This window comes from Lagopus muta, chromosome 29 (assembly GCF_023343835.1).
Source record: "Lagopus muta isolate bLagMut1 chromosome 29, bLagMut1 primary, whole genome shotgun sequence".
Lineage (NCBI taxonomy): Eukaryota > Metazoa > Chordata > Aves > Galliformes > Phasianidae > Lagopus > Lagopus muta.
Genome location: NC_064461.1, coordinates 405,223 through 422,150, shown reverse-complemented (window position 1 = coordinate 422,150; position 16,928 = coordinate 405,223). Strand labels below are relative to the sequence as shown.

The 16,928-nt window shown below is 43.5% G+C and overlaps 1 protein-coding gene across 1 annotated transcript; it reads right to left on the bottom strand.

Annotated features, from left to right (window-relative positions):
* Positions 1–11,250: 11,250 nt before the first annotated feature.
* On the bottom strand, positions 11,251–13,054 carry LOC125685804 (scale keratin-like). Its single transcript, XM_048929226.1, has 2 exons — positions 12,960–13,054; positions 11,251–11,919 (listed from the first exon to the last, which is right to left on the bottom strand). Exon 2 carries the CDS (start codon positions 11,897–11,899, stop codon positions 11,504–11,506), a length of 396 nt encoding a protein of 131 aa, XP_048785183.1. The 5' UTR covers positions 11,900–11,919; positions 12,960–13,054; the 3' UTR covers positions 11,251–11,503.
* Between the last annotated feature and the right edge of the window lie 3,874 nt (positions 13,055–16,928).

Genomic DNA, 16,928 nt, shown 5'->3' with positions numbered 1-16,928 from the left:
TTCAACAGGAAACACTTGAGTAATAATAGATGACTTATCTTTGCATTTCACGAAGTGCAAGGATGTTTTCCTTGGATTTCACATATATTGTTTTGGAAGTCACTCATTATGGCCAAATGAGAAATGGACATTTGCCAAACTGGGGAAAAACAGCGAAAGGTCAGCCAAAAGTCTCAGGAATGAAGCTGATGGTGGAAAAATGGGGATAAAGTAAGTGGGATACAACCAGCCTAGACTCTACTGTACAGGCCCAGAGGGCATGTATATACTGGCATATATTAATGACTTCTTGGAGAAAAGAATGAATATGCATACCAATGTACTGCATATGTATGTCTTAACTGTTCAAATGTAGAACCTGAACTCTAAGATTTTGTGCTTGTTTATCACATCACCTGGTATGAATTGTGAGGAATAAAGGAATGCTGCTTTCTGACACTACGTTGATGTTAGAGAGCTTTCTTGCCAAGTTTTGGATGATGCTGTGTTCTTGCTTTAAACTTTGCACTGGTAGGACTTACCGATGTCAAAAAATAATGCAGGGAAAGGAAAGGAGGCATAAAGTGATGTTCATGCTTAGACACAATACATGGAGAAAGCATAAGAAGAAAGCACAGGATAGTCAGCAGAAGGCAGCAGCTCATTAAGGACCCTCATCACAACATAGAGCAGTTTTCATTCAGCAAAGACTTTACATCACATATTTAATTTAATTGCACTTATCCTTAAGACAGTAAACTTGAACAGTTCTGGTCTTGAATAAGCAAGTTAGTACGCAATACTCTTCTAAATGGATTTAATATAATAATAATGACACAGTAGTAATGTAACAGCTGTGAGGTTACTTAGCTAATTGCACTCAATTTACACCTCAACAACTGTTTATCGTTTCCAGATGGTCCTTAAGCACTGCTGGATCACTCCCTATTTATTGGGAGCTCTCTATGCTTCTTTCACTTTAAGGTACTTTTCTTGTGGTTATCTAAGCTACTTTCTGAAAGGTGACTGTGTTGAATTCTTTCTTATTCCTGAGGTTTCTATTGAGGCGCTTCTTTGCACAGAAGCTGAAGGAGGGAATGATATCTACTCTTGATTGTTTGCAATCCCAGCTGAGGTAACTTTATGAACTTAGGGAGCTGGTGTTATGGTTTCATGGCTGTCCATTGGTATTCCACATCATAACTATATCATGTATTGCACTGGAAAAGTACAAAGGACTCAAATTTCTTTTATTTTAGGATTGGGTTTCAACTATGGATAAAGTTGTCTCTGTTGCTATACACCTAGCAGTATTTCCTCTCTGTTTCTTTATGCCACCTAGACTTAGCATAAGCTAATATTCACTCTCCATTTCTCTGCTATGTGGAATTGGGATGGCTCTGATTGAAAAGGCAGTAAGGAAAAAGAAAAGGAAGTAAGGATGAGTTACTGGAGTAGTTTTAGAGTGGATGTTTAGTATTCCACAATGGTCTTGGCGCTTTTAACCAAAGGCTGGGCAGTTTTCTCACACGTGGTTCCTTGTAAAGATTAAATCATGCACGCAGTCAAGCCTGGCATGTTGTAAGGAGAGTTATATGATGAATGGATCCCTAGGCACTGCGTAAACACTGCTGATGAGAGCACAGCATTAATCTCCTTAATCTTTGAGATAAGGGGGTGGTTGAGTTCAGTTGGTTTTCTGAAGCTGTGTTACTCCAAAACAGAGACAGCAAATGTGAATGGTATTTGAAGGCATTCTTAAGTCTTTGTTGGGGGTAAAGAACTATTCCTCTTCAGCAAAATAAAGGAACCAGTGCTGGATGGACTTGGCTGCATCAAAAAAGGGACAGTTTAATGATCTGCCTCAAATGTGAACAGACACTGAAGGTGTACAGTGTTCTTATTCCTTGGAGTTTAAGGCTCAGATAGGTTGGATGACTCACAGTGCAGGATCCCATCTGTGGATCTTTCCCATTAGACAACAGGACATTAGACATATGGCAGTAAAAATGCTATTGAAGAAATAACGCATGGACCCCAAAGAACATAAACGCATGTGGATTGGTTTCAATAATGCTAGTTTTTATTACTGTGATATTGAGGAACACTTTGCATAATGAAGACTTGAATTTGTAAGAGTGGAAAAGATACATTTTTGAGTAATATTACTTAAAAGCCAAAAAGATTGTAAGAAGAAGGAGGCAGAAGAGCAGTTTCATAGACTGGTGGTTCCCATGGGGCTCAAGGGAACAGGTGGCAGCTGTGGGCAAGCAGGGCTTTGGGGTGACCCTCAGCTCTGCTATACCTCCAGCTCCTGCTGTTGGTTCCTCGCCATTTCTCTACCCCTGCACACCTTTAGCAGGGCCTGCAGTCCCTGTAGCGCTGGCTCCTGCCTTGCTGGAAGGAGGAGAAGGAGCCTCCGTAGATGGTGGAGCCCTGCAGGCCCCTGGGCTGGTCCAGCCCCAGTGGGGCTGAGCTGCCCACGATGCTCTCCTGAGGGCAGGAGCTGAGGATGGGGCCTGGGAAGGTGATGACCACAGGTGGGGGATAGATGACAGCACGGGAGTCCCCACAGGAGGTGACACAGGGCTGGCTGCAGGCATCAGCGTAGGGCTGTGGGCAGGTCACCTCACAGGGCGGCTGGCAGCGGGAGCTGAGCTGCTGGCTCCAGAAGGACATCTTTAAGGTGGGGAGGCAAACCTGCAACACAGTGAGGGAGCTGAGTCCTCCTAGCACCCACAGTCCATCATAGAGTCCACCCTGCTCAGCCCCCATGCAACTCTTTCATCCGCTCCCCCAGGTTCTTCACAGCTTTCCTGCAAAGCTATGGGCTGAGACAGCACGAACCTTAACTCTAAAGAGGACAAAGGAGGTTAAGGAATCAAACTTACCTGTCTCAATGAGGAGGAGAAGTGAAGTGCTGTGGTTTGAAAACTTCTGAGCCCGGAGCCATTATATAGAGCCATTATATACCATCCTGTGTTGCCTGCGGGAATTGAGACATCATTTCAAGTTTATTTTGTTGCAAAACAGAGCAGTGCGTGTCACTCCCCAGGCTTCTATGATTGCTTTATTCAGTCTTTGTCTGTACAATTATCAGTTTCTCCCAACACCCTCTTGTTTGTTCCTAAGATTTTTGGAGCCACTTCACTTCCTGAAACACAGATGATGATGATGATTATTTTTTTTTTCCCCTTTCTGAAATCCCGAAACTGTTGGAAAGCTATTTATGCAAATACTCCACTTTAGCAAGCATGTGCCAAGCACTCTTCAGAATCATAAGCAATGCAATGCTCTGTGGGCTGATTTTCTTCTCTTTAATTCTTACTGATGTGGACATGAAATGCTGCAGGGCTTAGATTACAGGTGGGAGGTCAGTGGATGCTTGCAGTGTCCTCAGAGATCCAATTGGATCAGAGATCCAATGCACCACAGCTGGTCTGCATGAAGAAAAGTAAGGGGTAAAGTCTTGTGTATTTCTTGACATTGCTAGTGAAAATGTGACAGTGGTCCCCAGTAGAGCAATAAGGTATCCGGAGCTAAAATGCAGTCATGAATAGAATGGGAGAATAAAAAAAAAAAAAACCTTTCTGATAGAGTATCTTTAATGACTCTAAAGAGAAACAAAATCAAACCACAGATAATTGGAGGGAAGCCCATTGGATGACTTCTTCTAAGGAAGAATGCCAAGGAAACCCTGAGCTGAGTAATAGTGTGGAAGCCATTAGGAGAGTGAGGAGTGATGTGCAGCCTGTATGTTCCGGGTTTGTCAGCTCAGACACGAGTTCTCTCTGCTCAGTTCGCTCTCAGTGAAGCCACAAGAGCGCAGTGCTGAGTCCTGCCTTAACCCTATGGTTATTTATTCTGTGGTCAGTTAGGTTTTGTGGCCATCCCAGCCACAGTTTAACTTGGCCACAACAACAACAGTCACATTTTTGGCTTAAACTATAGTCATGGCGAGGCATATGTGTTATTTTTAAAGCACTGAGGAATACTTGTTCTCAAGCAGAAAATACTGCTCAATCTTCCTCCTTGGCAATGACTCCTTCTCCATTGCATTCTCTTCTCTCTGAGGTGTCTCATCCATTTGGGTGTTCTTAGTTGATGGGTGCTGTTAGTTGACTCCTCCTAGGGTGTAGTAGACGTGCCATTGCAACTTGGGTGTGCGAGACAAATTCCACCCACTCTGTATGAGATGCACTCATGGATGGATGATTCCATGGGCTTGGAAAAATCACACAGAAACATTTTGGCATCATGGCCTATGTTAGGATTTCATTTAGAATCTGGAATGAAGGGTGTCCAACTGTTGATTACGGTGGTCCTCTGAACGAGCTGGCAAGAATTGTCCACCATTCTCTTAAAGAAATAATCTGAAATCAATTCATGAAAGCTTTGCAGGTACATCTGAATGTCTTTTTTGATGGTGTTGAACAAAATTATTTTTATATATAGGCAGGTTTTTTTTACACTAATTCAGGGAATGTCTTCGATAGTTCAAATGCGAAGGATCCACATTTGTGATACTGTCAACTGACGTACAAGGAATATATGCAAAGCTATTCTGTGCTAAATTTGCTTCTCAATAAACTACTTGTCTCTGAATATTGTTTTATAATGCATTTGCACTGACAGTAATGGCTGAGTTGTTCAGACCAGCAAAATGCATATAAGAGAAAAAACATTAAGATGGGAATCCAGACCCTGCTTTTTAAAATACAAAAACTTGAAGCATGGGGCAGCCACTGTAAACACTGTGAGTCAGAAGAACAACTTTGGGGTGTCAGCAGTATCGATAGATTCTCCTATGCAGTTTCCTCTGCCCTTTCTGGAGGGCAGGATGCTTCGGAGAGGGCTGCATCTCCAAGAAATATATGATTCATTTGCAAGTAGCACCATGGCTGTCATCGCCCATCTCCAAACCAAGTGAAACCAGGTGTGGTTGAGGCAGCAAAAAGAGCCCGGGTGGGTCATTTCCCCAAAACATGTTCCTTCCTCCTTCTTCTCTTTGTTTCTGTTCGTGTCTCTTGTTTGTGTGAGTCTTTCGCTACCGGTAACTTCAAAGGTGCCCATAGGCATTGCTGGGAATTGACAGGGAAGCTCCAAGGCATCCCTGGGAGAGGCTCCCCAGCCTTTTGCAAGGGTCATGCTTGCACAGCATCATTTATACTGATAACATTTACCAAATGCAGGGGTTGAACTGGAACAAAAATTGTGTTTTGGAAGAGGAGTCAAAAGATTACTCAAAATCAGGGATTCAACCTCAAGCTGTCATGAAAGAGATGGATTTTAGAGGTGGAGAACACACCACCTTGAGGAGTGAAACAAGCATTAGTAGCATTACATCAGTGTAAATACACAAAATGCATAGATTATACTGAAAATAATTTTATTGGTAAATAACTGGAGAATTGAAAGCAGAGTATTGGATCAGCAGAATAGAGCTGCCAAAATAAGCAGCCAATCTTTCTGCATCAGCTGGAACCACACTTAGAGATTTCAGCCTCAGGTTTCTATAGGGTGATGCATGGTTTGGCTCTGAGATCTTCAATAATGACCCCATGGAGTCCGTGATGATGAAAGCTGGACAAAAATTTCCCGTTGTCCACAGTCCCTATTATCCCTATATATGGGATATAACTTTGTGCTGTCAGAGCTTCAAGTGGGACGGATGATTTGTGTTTGTTTCTTGGCCAGAAGGACTGTAACAAATGTTTCCCACCTCTAAACCCATTAAGCTGTCGCAGAAGGTGACTGTAGAGCCTAATGTGTCTCATGTAATTCATAGGAAATAATACACGTGGGTATGATGCGATGAGTTGCACAATGGCCCCTTACTGAGGGATAATTTGGAAAAGTGGCATCCCAGGTACTGTGTTTATGGATAAATTTCTGAGCAAACTTTGCTCTATGAGGAGTTCAGAGAATTAAGGGAAAAAAAATAATTCCAGAACAAGAGGAAAAAAGATGTATAGATACCTGTAAGGAATTTAGAGCTTGAAGCTTCATGAGGAAGGCATTCATAAGGTTTTTTCTGTCATGGTAACAATGACAAGAGCACAATAGCAATCACTGTCACTGAGCAAAATAATTGCATTATCTGGGGCAGTTACAGGTGGAGTGAATTTCTGTTTGATAATGCATTAGGACGTCATGTGTGAGGAATGTCTCACATCCTCCCGATTGCCCAAGAAAGAACATAAAAGCACTCACAGTGCTGGGCTACTCCAACCAACTCTCATTGCTGCTCTGTGCTGAGGAGGGGTAAGTCTGAGGCTTTTTCCTTCTGTTTTTATGATATTTCTAGAGCGCTGTTGGATTTGAACTGGCACAGAGCTATGATTTTTAGAAATGATAAAAATGGTTGAAGCTTTCTTTTGGCGAGGACTGTCTTCCAGGTAGTATCAGGCTGTAAATGGGCAAGAAAAAGGTATTCAGAGCAGTTTAAGGTTTAGCATAAGTGAATTTAGATACAGTGAAACGTAGTGAATTCCTGTGTCCTGCAGCTTGACCGTTCCTCCTTCAGGAATTTGCCTTCTTTTGTACACATTCACCACTATAACAAGTGAACTCTGGCTCTAAAATTGAGCAAGAAATACACTTCCAGCCATACAGTTTTGTCTCATTATTTGCAATTATTTCTGAGTTAATTGGAATCCTTTCAGGCATCATGCTATGTTGTTACAGTCAGGGCTTTGCTACTGCTCTTCAGTTCATTTTATGAGTTTCCACAATTTAGAATTTGAGGGGAATTGCAAGGAATGTCTACAGGATTTGGGAGTAATGCTGTCTCTGACAACAAGCTTGCCCACATTTAGCCCTGTCCCTCCTGTTACTTCACCAAATGGCTCTGGACAATGCATTCATTTCTCAGCCTCAGTTCCCTCTTCATTAAAGCTGGAAAACCAATGACTTGCCTTATGCAGTTGCTGCCACAATCGCAGGCTATGCAGAACTCACCAAGGACATTCCTACATCCTGATCTTCCATCCTTTTCTTGCCCTGGCATTGTGTTTCAGATCCATCTCCATTCCTAGACGATGTCTTGCTACAGAGAGATGATCAGCTCCCGCTGCCAGCCGCCCTGTGAGGTGACCTGCCCACAGCCCTACGCTGATGCCTGCAGCCAGCCCTGTGTCACCTCCTGTGGGGACTCCCGTGCTGTTGTCTACCCCCCACCTGTGGTCATCACCTTCCCAGGCCCCATCCTCAGCTCCTGCCCTCAGGAGAGCATCGTGGGCAGCTCAGCACCAGCCGGCATTGGGAGCTCATTTGGATATGGGAGTTCTCAGGGTCCCGTGGGCTCCTATGGCTCTAGGGGCCTGTACAGATATGGGAGGTCCTTTTCCTCCTATGGGTATGGTGGTTATGGTGCTGGGAGCTGCAGACCGTGTTAAATGCACAATGAATAAAGGAAAAGGAGCCATCACTCAGCACAGAGGAAGATGCACTTCTGCAAACTCTGATGGTGATGTGGTTTTCCTGGGGCATGAACTGTACATCTCTCAACACCACACTTGCATGCAACTGTCAGGCTAATGATTTAGTTTAGTTCTCTGATTATTTTCTGCAGTGACTCCATACAATAACATCCTAGTTACATATCAAAGATCTTTACTTGTTGAAAGCTGGGCAAGATTATGTAAATCTTCCCCTGTTCTTAAAGAGTAACGTGTGTGGAATGCACAGCCTTGGAACAATGCTTTGCCTTCAGTCTTTAATAAGAACTTGACAATGTATCACCTGTATTTTTTGTTTTCCATCCATCTTCTTCTTATTATTCCCTCATTAAATTTTTCTGCATCAAAACTCAGTGTATTTGTCTTTTTTTTTTTTTGGTCCCCCATACTTTATATACCACTCTTGTTGAGTATCAACCTTTGTAGGCAGTCACATGTCTGCACTCCTTCAGCACCTCAAGCTGGAAAATGACCAGGTCCTTTAACAACATATGAAGTGCCTTCTGCACAGCAGTATTCTATACTAAATAAACATGTTTTGTAACTCATACGACCAAGTTTGCAATTTCCTCCAGGAAAGGCGTGGTTATGATGTGTATTAGCTACATGCCAGCAAAGAAAGTTACAAACGCAAGTGATTTTGAAGGTCTTTCCTGTCTCACTGCTTGCCCAAGGCTCTGACTTAATTATATACCTTATGTTGGTTTTATGATGTTTTCCATTTTTTAAAAATAGTTCTACTCTATGGGTAGAACTTTCCCTGGAACTGCCATCCAGAGCCTTAAACTGAATGGCAAGTCTTTGCCAAAATGCTGTGAATTCTTGGAGTTGCCCATTAGTACCTCTAAATTCTTGGCAGTCCTAGCTAAAGCAAGTAGGAGAATAATTCTTAAGTCTTCCCTACTCATAAAAATCAACTAATATTTTCCATGTCAGACTTGCACATTAATTCCAACCTACTCATAGATGGATGTGAATTCCAGGCACGTTCAGCACTTCCCTTTGTTGAACAGCAACAGGGTTCCAGGCTGTTGGTTTTTAATAGCTGTGTTTTGCACAGCTGTCATCATCTGGTGACATCCTGCTTGCACAGAATGGGGAGGAGAAGAACACTTGCCTCCTCTCAGCAGCTCTTGTGGTCGCAGTTCCAAACTGGGCTCCAATGGACCAGAGGTCAGACATTGCTCAGCACTTTTGTTCCCTGTGTGAAATGCAGTGTGGTGACAAATCTCACCTTGCTCCATCAGACTAATTCCAGGTAAAGCCCAGAGTCATGCTGGAGAAATTCATTTGGGCAGGATGAAGCATGTGGCAATAACTTCAAAGAGACTAGAGGTGTGACTTCGGTTGTAAAACAGGCTGGAGTGAGAAGAAGCTGCAGATTGATGGCTCTCTGTTGTTAGGATGTGTCTGAAGTCTTTGTCTTGTGCTCTGGGTGATTATTCCATCACAAGGATTCTGTCCAAAAAAAAAAAAAAAAAGCCACCATTCATTTGCATAGGTATGCAGAGAATGATGGCAGCCACTGAGATATTTTCAAATCATATTGATATTGTAGATATCATTGATATCTACAAGTGATGCTCTTTTCTGTGGGATTATTTTCATTTCACACAGACCCTCTTCTAAGCCCATCTCGCTGCACCTCTGTGTTGAACTCGCAGCAGCTTTCGCTTTGAACTATAGAGGTCACTGCACTCTCATCTACATGTGTTCCCACCCTAGAACAAGGTAACACGATCAGCAGAGGTGGTGCAATTAGAAGTTGATTCATGAAGATGTTGTAAACACAGTCCATAAATACTCCTCCGCACTACATCACACTTCAAGGCAGGCACCCGTGGGAGCTAAGCCTCTGGTATCTGATTTAAATACATGGATTCACTATGTATCTACTCCCTACTCAAGCCTAATGGTTTTTCACACATTCAGACTCTCAGCGCTGGTTGATGTCCCACAGGTGCAATGACTTAGAGCAGCAGGACAGAAATGTGCCCTGCTGGGTGCCAGCGTCCTCCAAGACTTTAATCCCAGAGCAATTACTGGCCTCTTTACAGTCACCCTTTTGCTACTTTTGCAATGGGAGGATCTGAACTCAAAAGATTTAGATGTTTTAAATGAAATGATCCATCCCTGGGGGTGTCCAAGAGCAGGCTGTATGTGGCCTTGGGCAACCTGGGCTAGCAGCAAATCTGCATGCCATGGCCCTGCTTATATCAGAGGATTGGAACTTGATGATCCTTGGGGTCCCTTCCCACCCAAGCCATTCTATGATTCTATGATTCCATGATCTATCAGAGAAATCTGAAGAAGCAATTTTTTTTGTTGCTGTTGTTTTTCCTCCCCTTTTACTTATAAGACAAACTCTACAATAAGTCATGTCTTGTGTCTCCTGAGTTTCCTCTGTCCTGTACGTATCTTTCAGCTAAAATAAGAAAGCAGCCATGGAAATGTGTCAGTTTAATTATCTCGTTTTCAGTTCTATCTTTTAAAAAATGTAATCAGGATATTTTCTATCTTAAACATCATCATAATATACTCATACCCTCCAGCCAGAACAGCAACTTAAGTGACAGGCAAATCTGAGTTTTGAGATGGGAACTGACATTATAGAAACTCTCCCCATCCCAGTGTATACAAGACAGGAATGCTCCACTCTGTGCTCCTTATCTGCTACTGTTTTTCTCTCTTTCCTAAAGGAGAGGGGAGTGGAAATGAAGAGTAAACCAGTAGTATAGAAAGTTCAAAACAGAGACCATAAACCCAGTGTCTGATGGGGACATTGCAGAGAGCTCAGTCCTGTGCTTTGCCAGGCAATTCCTATGTTGCCTAATATTTTTTCTCAGTACAGAAAGCACAGCCTTCAATCTCTGCGACAAAGATGTCTATCTGAAAAAAGAAAGAAAAAGAAAGTGGAGGGTGGTGGAGGAAGAGCAGTGCTGCTTATGCTCTGCTTATCCTGTCTGCTTGCTCTGGAAGCACTTGAGGGCAGGGTTTGGCTTTATTCTTTGTTTGCATAGCACCAAGCATGCCTCATTTGCAGCTTCATTACAATTTGACCCGGTGTATTACCACCAGCTTAAAGCTCTGTGTCTGCTGCTCCTGATACTGAACAACAGTTATTTCTTCAAGGGGACAGCGATTATTCCTTTCTCACTGGGACAGAAAGGCCACAAGTAGGGATGTCAGCTACTGGGGGAGGTCTGAGCAATGGCAGTGCTATAGGTTGAGCATCTGATGGATGAATTTTTTTGGTGCACGTTTACATTTGGAAAGACCTCTGCTGGGCAACACCTCAGTGGCATTTATTCTCACCCTGAGCTTAACATTGAAACCTACGATTATCCCTTTGAGTGCTCTCAGAAAGGCCCCACTGCAATCACGTTTGCATAACCTGAGTTAGGATACAACGTTACTTTAAACCTCTTGTGCCTCCAGAGGAGGGAAAGCTCTTACTCAGGGGTGTAATTATAGAAACAGTTGTGACACTGTGTAGCTTCACTCCGTAACATAGTGTTTCATAGGAGCAGTTCTCAATTACCAGCTTGGGTCTATCCGTGGGAGAACACTGTAGAAGGGAAACCAGGAGGCTGCTGTGTGATGCAATAAAACTTTAATGAGAAAGAAATGCCTTTGTTTGCAAAGCAAGATATCACAGAATGTGGAAAAAAAAACAAAAACAAAAAAACAAAACAAAACAAAAAAAAAAAAACAACAAAAAAAACCCAACAAACAACTGCTTCCAGACAGTTCCAGAGAATGTTCAACAAATGTCCTGCATAGAGATGAGAGACTGCTGTCCTCAGCTGGTTTTGTTCTCAGCAGCTGTGCAGCTCCTGGTGAAGATGCCATTAGGAGTGATGTTTATGTTGCATGTGCTACCCACAAAACTGGGATAGCTGGAACAGCTGATAACAGTGAACAACGACCCAGAAACTGAAGGGAAAACCAAAAACAGATGAAAGACCAGAAATGCTAAGTCGAAACCAGGCTGCTGGTGCGCCAAGCCCCGTCCTCATTGCTCTGCTTGGGCCTTCATGCGAGATTCCCCTGCCCTTCTGCCCTTAGCAGGGCCCACAGCTGCCCCGCAGGATCCTGCTGTAGCGACGAGAAGAGAAGGGGCTGCAGAACCCACCGCCGAGCGTGGAGAGGGCTGAGCTCCCGTAGCCATACTGCGCTCCGTACCCTAAGGAGCTCCCGATGCCATAAGAGCTCCTGGAGCCATAGAGGCCCCCCAGCCCCAGGGAGCCGCCAAAGGCGGGTGCTCCGGAGGAGCCCACCACGGCTTGCTGGGGGAAGGAGCTGAGGATGGGGCCGGGGAAGGTGACGACGACGGGCGGTGGCTGGATGAGGGCTGTTGAGTCGGGGCATTGCCGGACGCAGGCATCATTGCAGCTGTTGGCGATGGGCTGTGGGCAGGCGATGCTGCTGGTGGTGGGGCACAGGTCGTAGCAGGACATGGCTCGGCAGAGAGGTGATTCTGAAAGAGAGGGCTGAGTGAACACAGAGCACGAGGTGTGCTGGAGCACAGCATTTGCTGCTGGGTTGTTGGGGAGCAACCCAATGGCGGGCTGATGCACAGGCAAAATTGGTGACACTACTTAAAGGCTTTCTTGTGCATCAGCACCGCTTTGATCTTCCCCATCCAGCAATCCCTGCAATTGTCACTTCCACCTCTGCCTTCGGAAATTGCTGCTGCTGGTTGTTTGCTTTTTTGTTAACTGCCTCCAGGAGGAGCAGAGTGCCAGGAGCGCTTTATGTGCTCAAACACAAATGTTCTCTTCCCTGGGGAATGTGCCTCAAAACCACCAGAACTGACTTCTTCATTGCACAGAATGGGATAGAGGCAGGTTTGGGCTCGGGAAGTATGCAAAGGAGACATGGACACAGCACTGCTCTAATTGCAGGTATCATGCTCCTTCTCTGTTTTTTTTTTCTTTTCTTTTCTGTATTTTTTGTTTTACGCTCTTTAGGATAATTCACTTCCAGTGTTCTCTTTCAACTCTACATTCCCTTAATCTCTGTAATCCCCCTGGTAAAATCCTAAATAATTAGAGCCCGAGAGGAATTTGAACTCATGATTCATATACCTGCAATCTTAAATATAGATACCCCATGAAATATCTCTGTCCAAGTATTTCTTGGCATAACATTTTTTCTACAGAGCGTGGAGTAAGTTGGAAAATGTAAAGAGCTGATTTCCTTTGTCAGATAAACAGAAGTTTATAAGATAACACAAATAAGATTTCTATGTGTATAATTCTCTTTGCTCAGCTGGCTCCTCAAACAGCTTTGTATACAGTTATGGTTTAGGTATTAGCTGACGTGCTACAAGAGAATTTTGCATTTTGAAGCTTCTGCCATCTGATATTTTCAATCTGCTCGCAGGATAGGAATAGCAAAATAAGAATAACAGAACTCAATGCCCCAAGCCCTGGTCTTGACCCTAAAACTTGCCAGTAACACAGCTTGCAAATAATAAAAGATGAAGGGAGAGAGGAGAGAAAGACAAAATCTCACCTGATATAGAGGAGAATCTTCAGGAGGATTGGAACTGAACTGCACAGGGCTCCTTTTATACAGCTCTCCCCAGTGCCTGGGGGGGTCTGAGGCACCGCACACATGAGGTCATAGTCATAAAGCAGCCCAAATCTGAAGCACACTGAGCTTCCCAAAATGATGAAATTGTTTTTGCTTTGCTGTTTGCAAAATCATCCTAAATCTCTGAGTAGCGTAGTAGGCACATTCCAGCTCCCAGCACTCTTTCATCTCAATGTTTAATTGACCGGCTGCAGTGCTGGTATCATTCCACCCTCCTCACTGGCATCACAGGAGGTATTAAACTGTTTCTATTTATTTAGCACTTCCTTCATTAACTTCCTGTAATGATTTTAATCAGAGCTGTAGCTTGCTGTGCATGTTTGCATTTGAGCTCTGCAGATCTGGGCTATAATCTGATCTGCTCACGCGTTTTGCAATGAAATGGTCAGTGAGATGGAATCCAATTTCTGCTCCCACCTACAGCCCCAAAATGTGGGGGTGAACACATCCCTGTGGAAAGCCACAGTATGGAAAGTCTATCAGCTTTGATACAGAAATGCTGAATTTTCCTTGCTGCCTGGGAGCACCAGCAGAAGAGATTGCTTTAGCATCTGAAACAGTTATTAAAATGAGATCTGAATGGATACCAGTGTATTTCACAATTTGCCCCTATCTAACCCTCTGCCTTATAGAGGAATTGAATTTGTGTTTCACTGGATAATCCCAAAGAAACAACTTTAAATTCTTTCTTCCTAGACATGCTGGCAGGTGGCAGGAAGATGGAATATTACAGGAGTAGCATTATTTTCCTTCTCTTTCATCCTGGATCAGCAAAACATCTCCTGCAGAGTGATCTCCTTGCCAGATTCCAACTGATGTGTAAAGCACTGATTCAGGCTTTCCCTGTGCTCAATAGGGAGGAACAAGAATACTACAAGACACTCATGCTGCCTCATGCTTCTCTTACTGGTATTTGTATCGTCCTCAAAACACATCAATTGTGCTGTCGTTGACACAGTGTGATTAATGAAAAACCCAGCTTCTAAGCAAGTGAGATGCATTGAGATGCATCCCACCCATATTCCAAAATCCTGGGCAACAGACAGTGCCCAATCCGCCCCTACATTTCCCCATTTGCTCATGGGTCAGTTGATGTTAAACAGAATCACCACAATATTTGTGCCAGAAATTATCCTTAATTTATGAGGGTTTTTTGAGGCAGCCTTGGGGGATCACAGCACAATAGCACTCATAAGGGATGTTAAATTAGTTTTTGTGTGTGGTTTTTAAGTGCTTCGTAAAGCATTTCTAATGGCTTAGGTATGAACTGGTGTATCATCATTGCCATACAGGTGTGTGGTCAGATTTGAGCAGCCCAGAGCTTTGAAATGTAATTTTGAAATTGCATTGGTCAAGTGCATTCTTTCTGTCCTTTTCACCAGATCATGATTTCCAGCATCAGGCTTTCAGCTGATTTCCTGTTCCAAAGGAGTTCTTCATTTGTTCTGGTTGTGGCACAGAGATCTCCAGCCTCATGTTTGGCAGCTTTCCCTGGTGCTTTCTAAGCCTACCTGTGAGCTGTCTGCCTTGGCTCTATGACTGAAACACATGCTTGGCTTCCTCTAAAATACATATTCCACAAGCTATCTGTCTTTATTGTGGCAAATTAATCTACAGAACTGGGTAGTTTGCCACACAGGGCATGGGGATGGATGATTTAAAAAATGCTTTGTAATGTTTCTCTTGATTTTTCACCCCAAAAGTGCAGGATGGTCCTGTTCCACCCTCATGTAGATTGCTGGTTTCGCAAGAAAGACGCGGTGGTTTGTCTCAATTATACGTTATCTAGCATGAGTAAGAAAGGATGGAAAGAAAATCTGCATATGAAAGCAGATGGCAATTACAGTGGACTTCTGAGCCACCATCATTATGTCAGCTAATAAAGAAGAAGAAATAAGTGAAGCCAGCACAATTCCTCCTGTCATTCTAATGTAGTTAATGGAACATTACCAGGAATGAATCTTGCCAATTAAGTGTTAAGATGAAAGAAATGTTTGTTTTGTAATTCGCATTTCCTGCAGAGTGAGAATTTGAATCAACTAATAAACATAAATATTGAGCAAAAAACTGATTCATCATTTTGAGGTGAACCACCTATGATAGATGTGGGCTGGAGTTAATAGGAGCCTCAGGTCCTCCAGGCAGTTCGAGGAAATGCATATAAAGCCCTCCTCAGAACAGCCTTATATTTGTTTGTCTTGCCTTCTTCTTCTTGGAGCCAACTGTTTTCTAGATGTCAAGCTGTTGATTTCTGTGACATTTTGAAATGCTCTTTTGTCACTTACGAGGTGACAATGTTATATTCTGATTTTTAGGACCCAGCTGCTATTTTTCACCATGTATTCTCAGGAGCTGCCAGCTCTCCATAAGACCAGATCTTGGGGTTACACTCTGCTGAACAGAAACCCAAACCCCTGCAGCCCTACAAACTGCACTCTTACCCTCCCAAGACCTCAGTCAGGACCTTATTTAATAAAGAACGTGTCCACTTGGTCTTCCAGGTGCCATTTCAACTTAGTTCGCATGGAAGAAAGCCAAAGCTTTAAAGGAATGTGAGGAAAGCTTCCTTGGTGCAAAAAGGGCCCCCTGGGTGCTAGGAGTTGGGTGAGCTTTCTCATTCAATAATGGAATGCACCCAGATTTTTACACTTAGCCTCAGACCATGTAGAACTGACGGTTATCAGAAACAAGGCACAGAACAAGAGCGGCCATTTACCTGGTGAAGCATGTGACCTTCTACATTCCTCTTTTTCCACTACACAGTGATTAACCATTATCTAAACATATTTTCCTGGAGGGCTCATAGACTTCTGAGGAACTCCATTTACCTGACCAGGTAGATCTTGGCTGGTTGACTGCAGTTGGGTGGGGTGGTCTGGAACTATGTGCTGCTATGCCTTTCCCATCACCATGAGATCTGAGCTTCTCCTGTTTTTGGGAATCTGTGCAATTATACTTTTTGCCAAGTTTCCTGCTGTTCACTCTATGTCTGGCTCCAGTGCCAACAGCTGCCCTGAGTTGAGGGCGGTGAATCACTACCACATGTTGGCATCTCCTCCCAACCTGATGCTTGGTTCCTTCCTTCAGGACAACACAGTGGGATCCTTGGCAGCACACACATTTTAGGGCTCCTTCTCTTAAAAAGAACTTTGATTATGCTGGTCTTTCCCACCCACTTAAAGGCAAGGCGGTGAGTTGTGGATCCTTTCTGGCTGCTGTTTTGCTGTAGATAAATATGTAGCCTAAGATCTTTTGGCAGCAGAACCACGGGAAGAAACCATTTTGTAAGATAAATATCTGCTTCATCAGGAGACAGATGCTCTTCTGATAGCAGATAGACCAGATGTGCTGCAGTACTTTTACTTGGTTTGAGGCTACCCATAGAATATTTATAGATAATATATTTATATTTGATAAGTGCGTTACTTACGGAGAACCAAAGAACTCCCAAAACCAGGAACCCAAACAGAAGTACTGTGAATGCAAATGGATTGGCAGAAGTGTCACCTACACACAGCCAGGATTTACAGGAGAAAGACACTTCAAAAGGCTGGACTCAGGCAGATTTGTGCCAGAGAAACACAAATTCCAAAATTAATTTGGTATCAGCTACCAATCTTCCCATAAGGGCTGTGGTTAGATTACGTTATGACATCAGATTAGAAGTCTGCAATGGAATAAGCAAGGGCTCAATGTGTAGTTAGTTCAAAGTTTTATCTCACACTCACAAGTGGGAAATCTAATGGAGTAATGTGTTAAGAAAGCTCCTGCTCATCTATGGCAGGTGTGTTGTGACCACGTTGGTGCTGATAGGTGGTGAAACAAATCTAGGAAGGGCTTCTGGTGGACTTCCACTGTGTGGAAGTGCTATTGTAACTCTATGTTCAA

What these genes read in the sequence shown, in the direction of transcription:
- LOC125685804 (XM_048929226.1), bottom strand. Translation starts at nt 11,899, where the DNA reads ATGTCCTGCTACGACCTGTGCCCCACCACCAGCAGCATCGCCTGCCCA.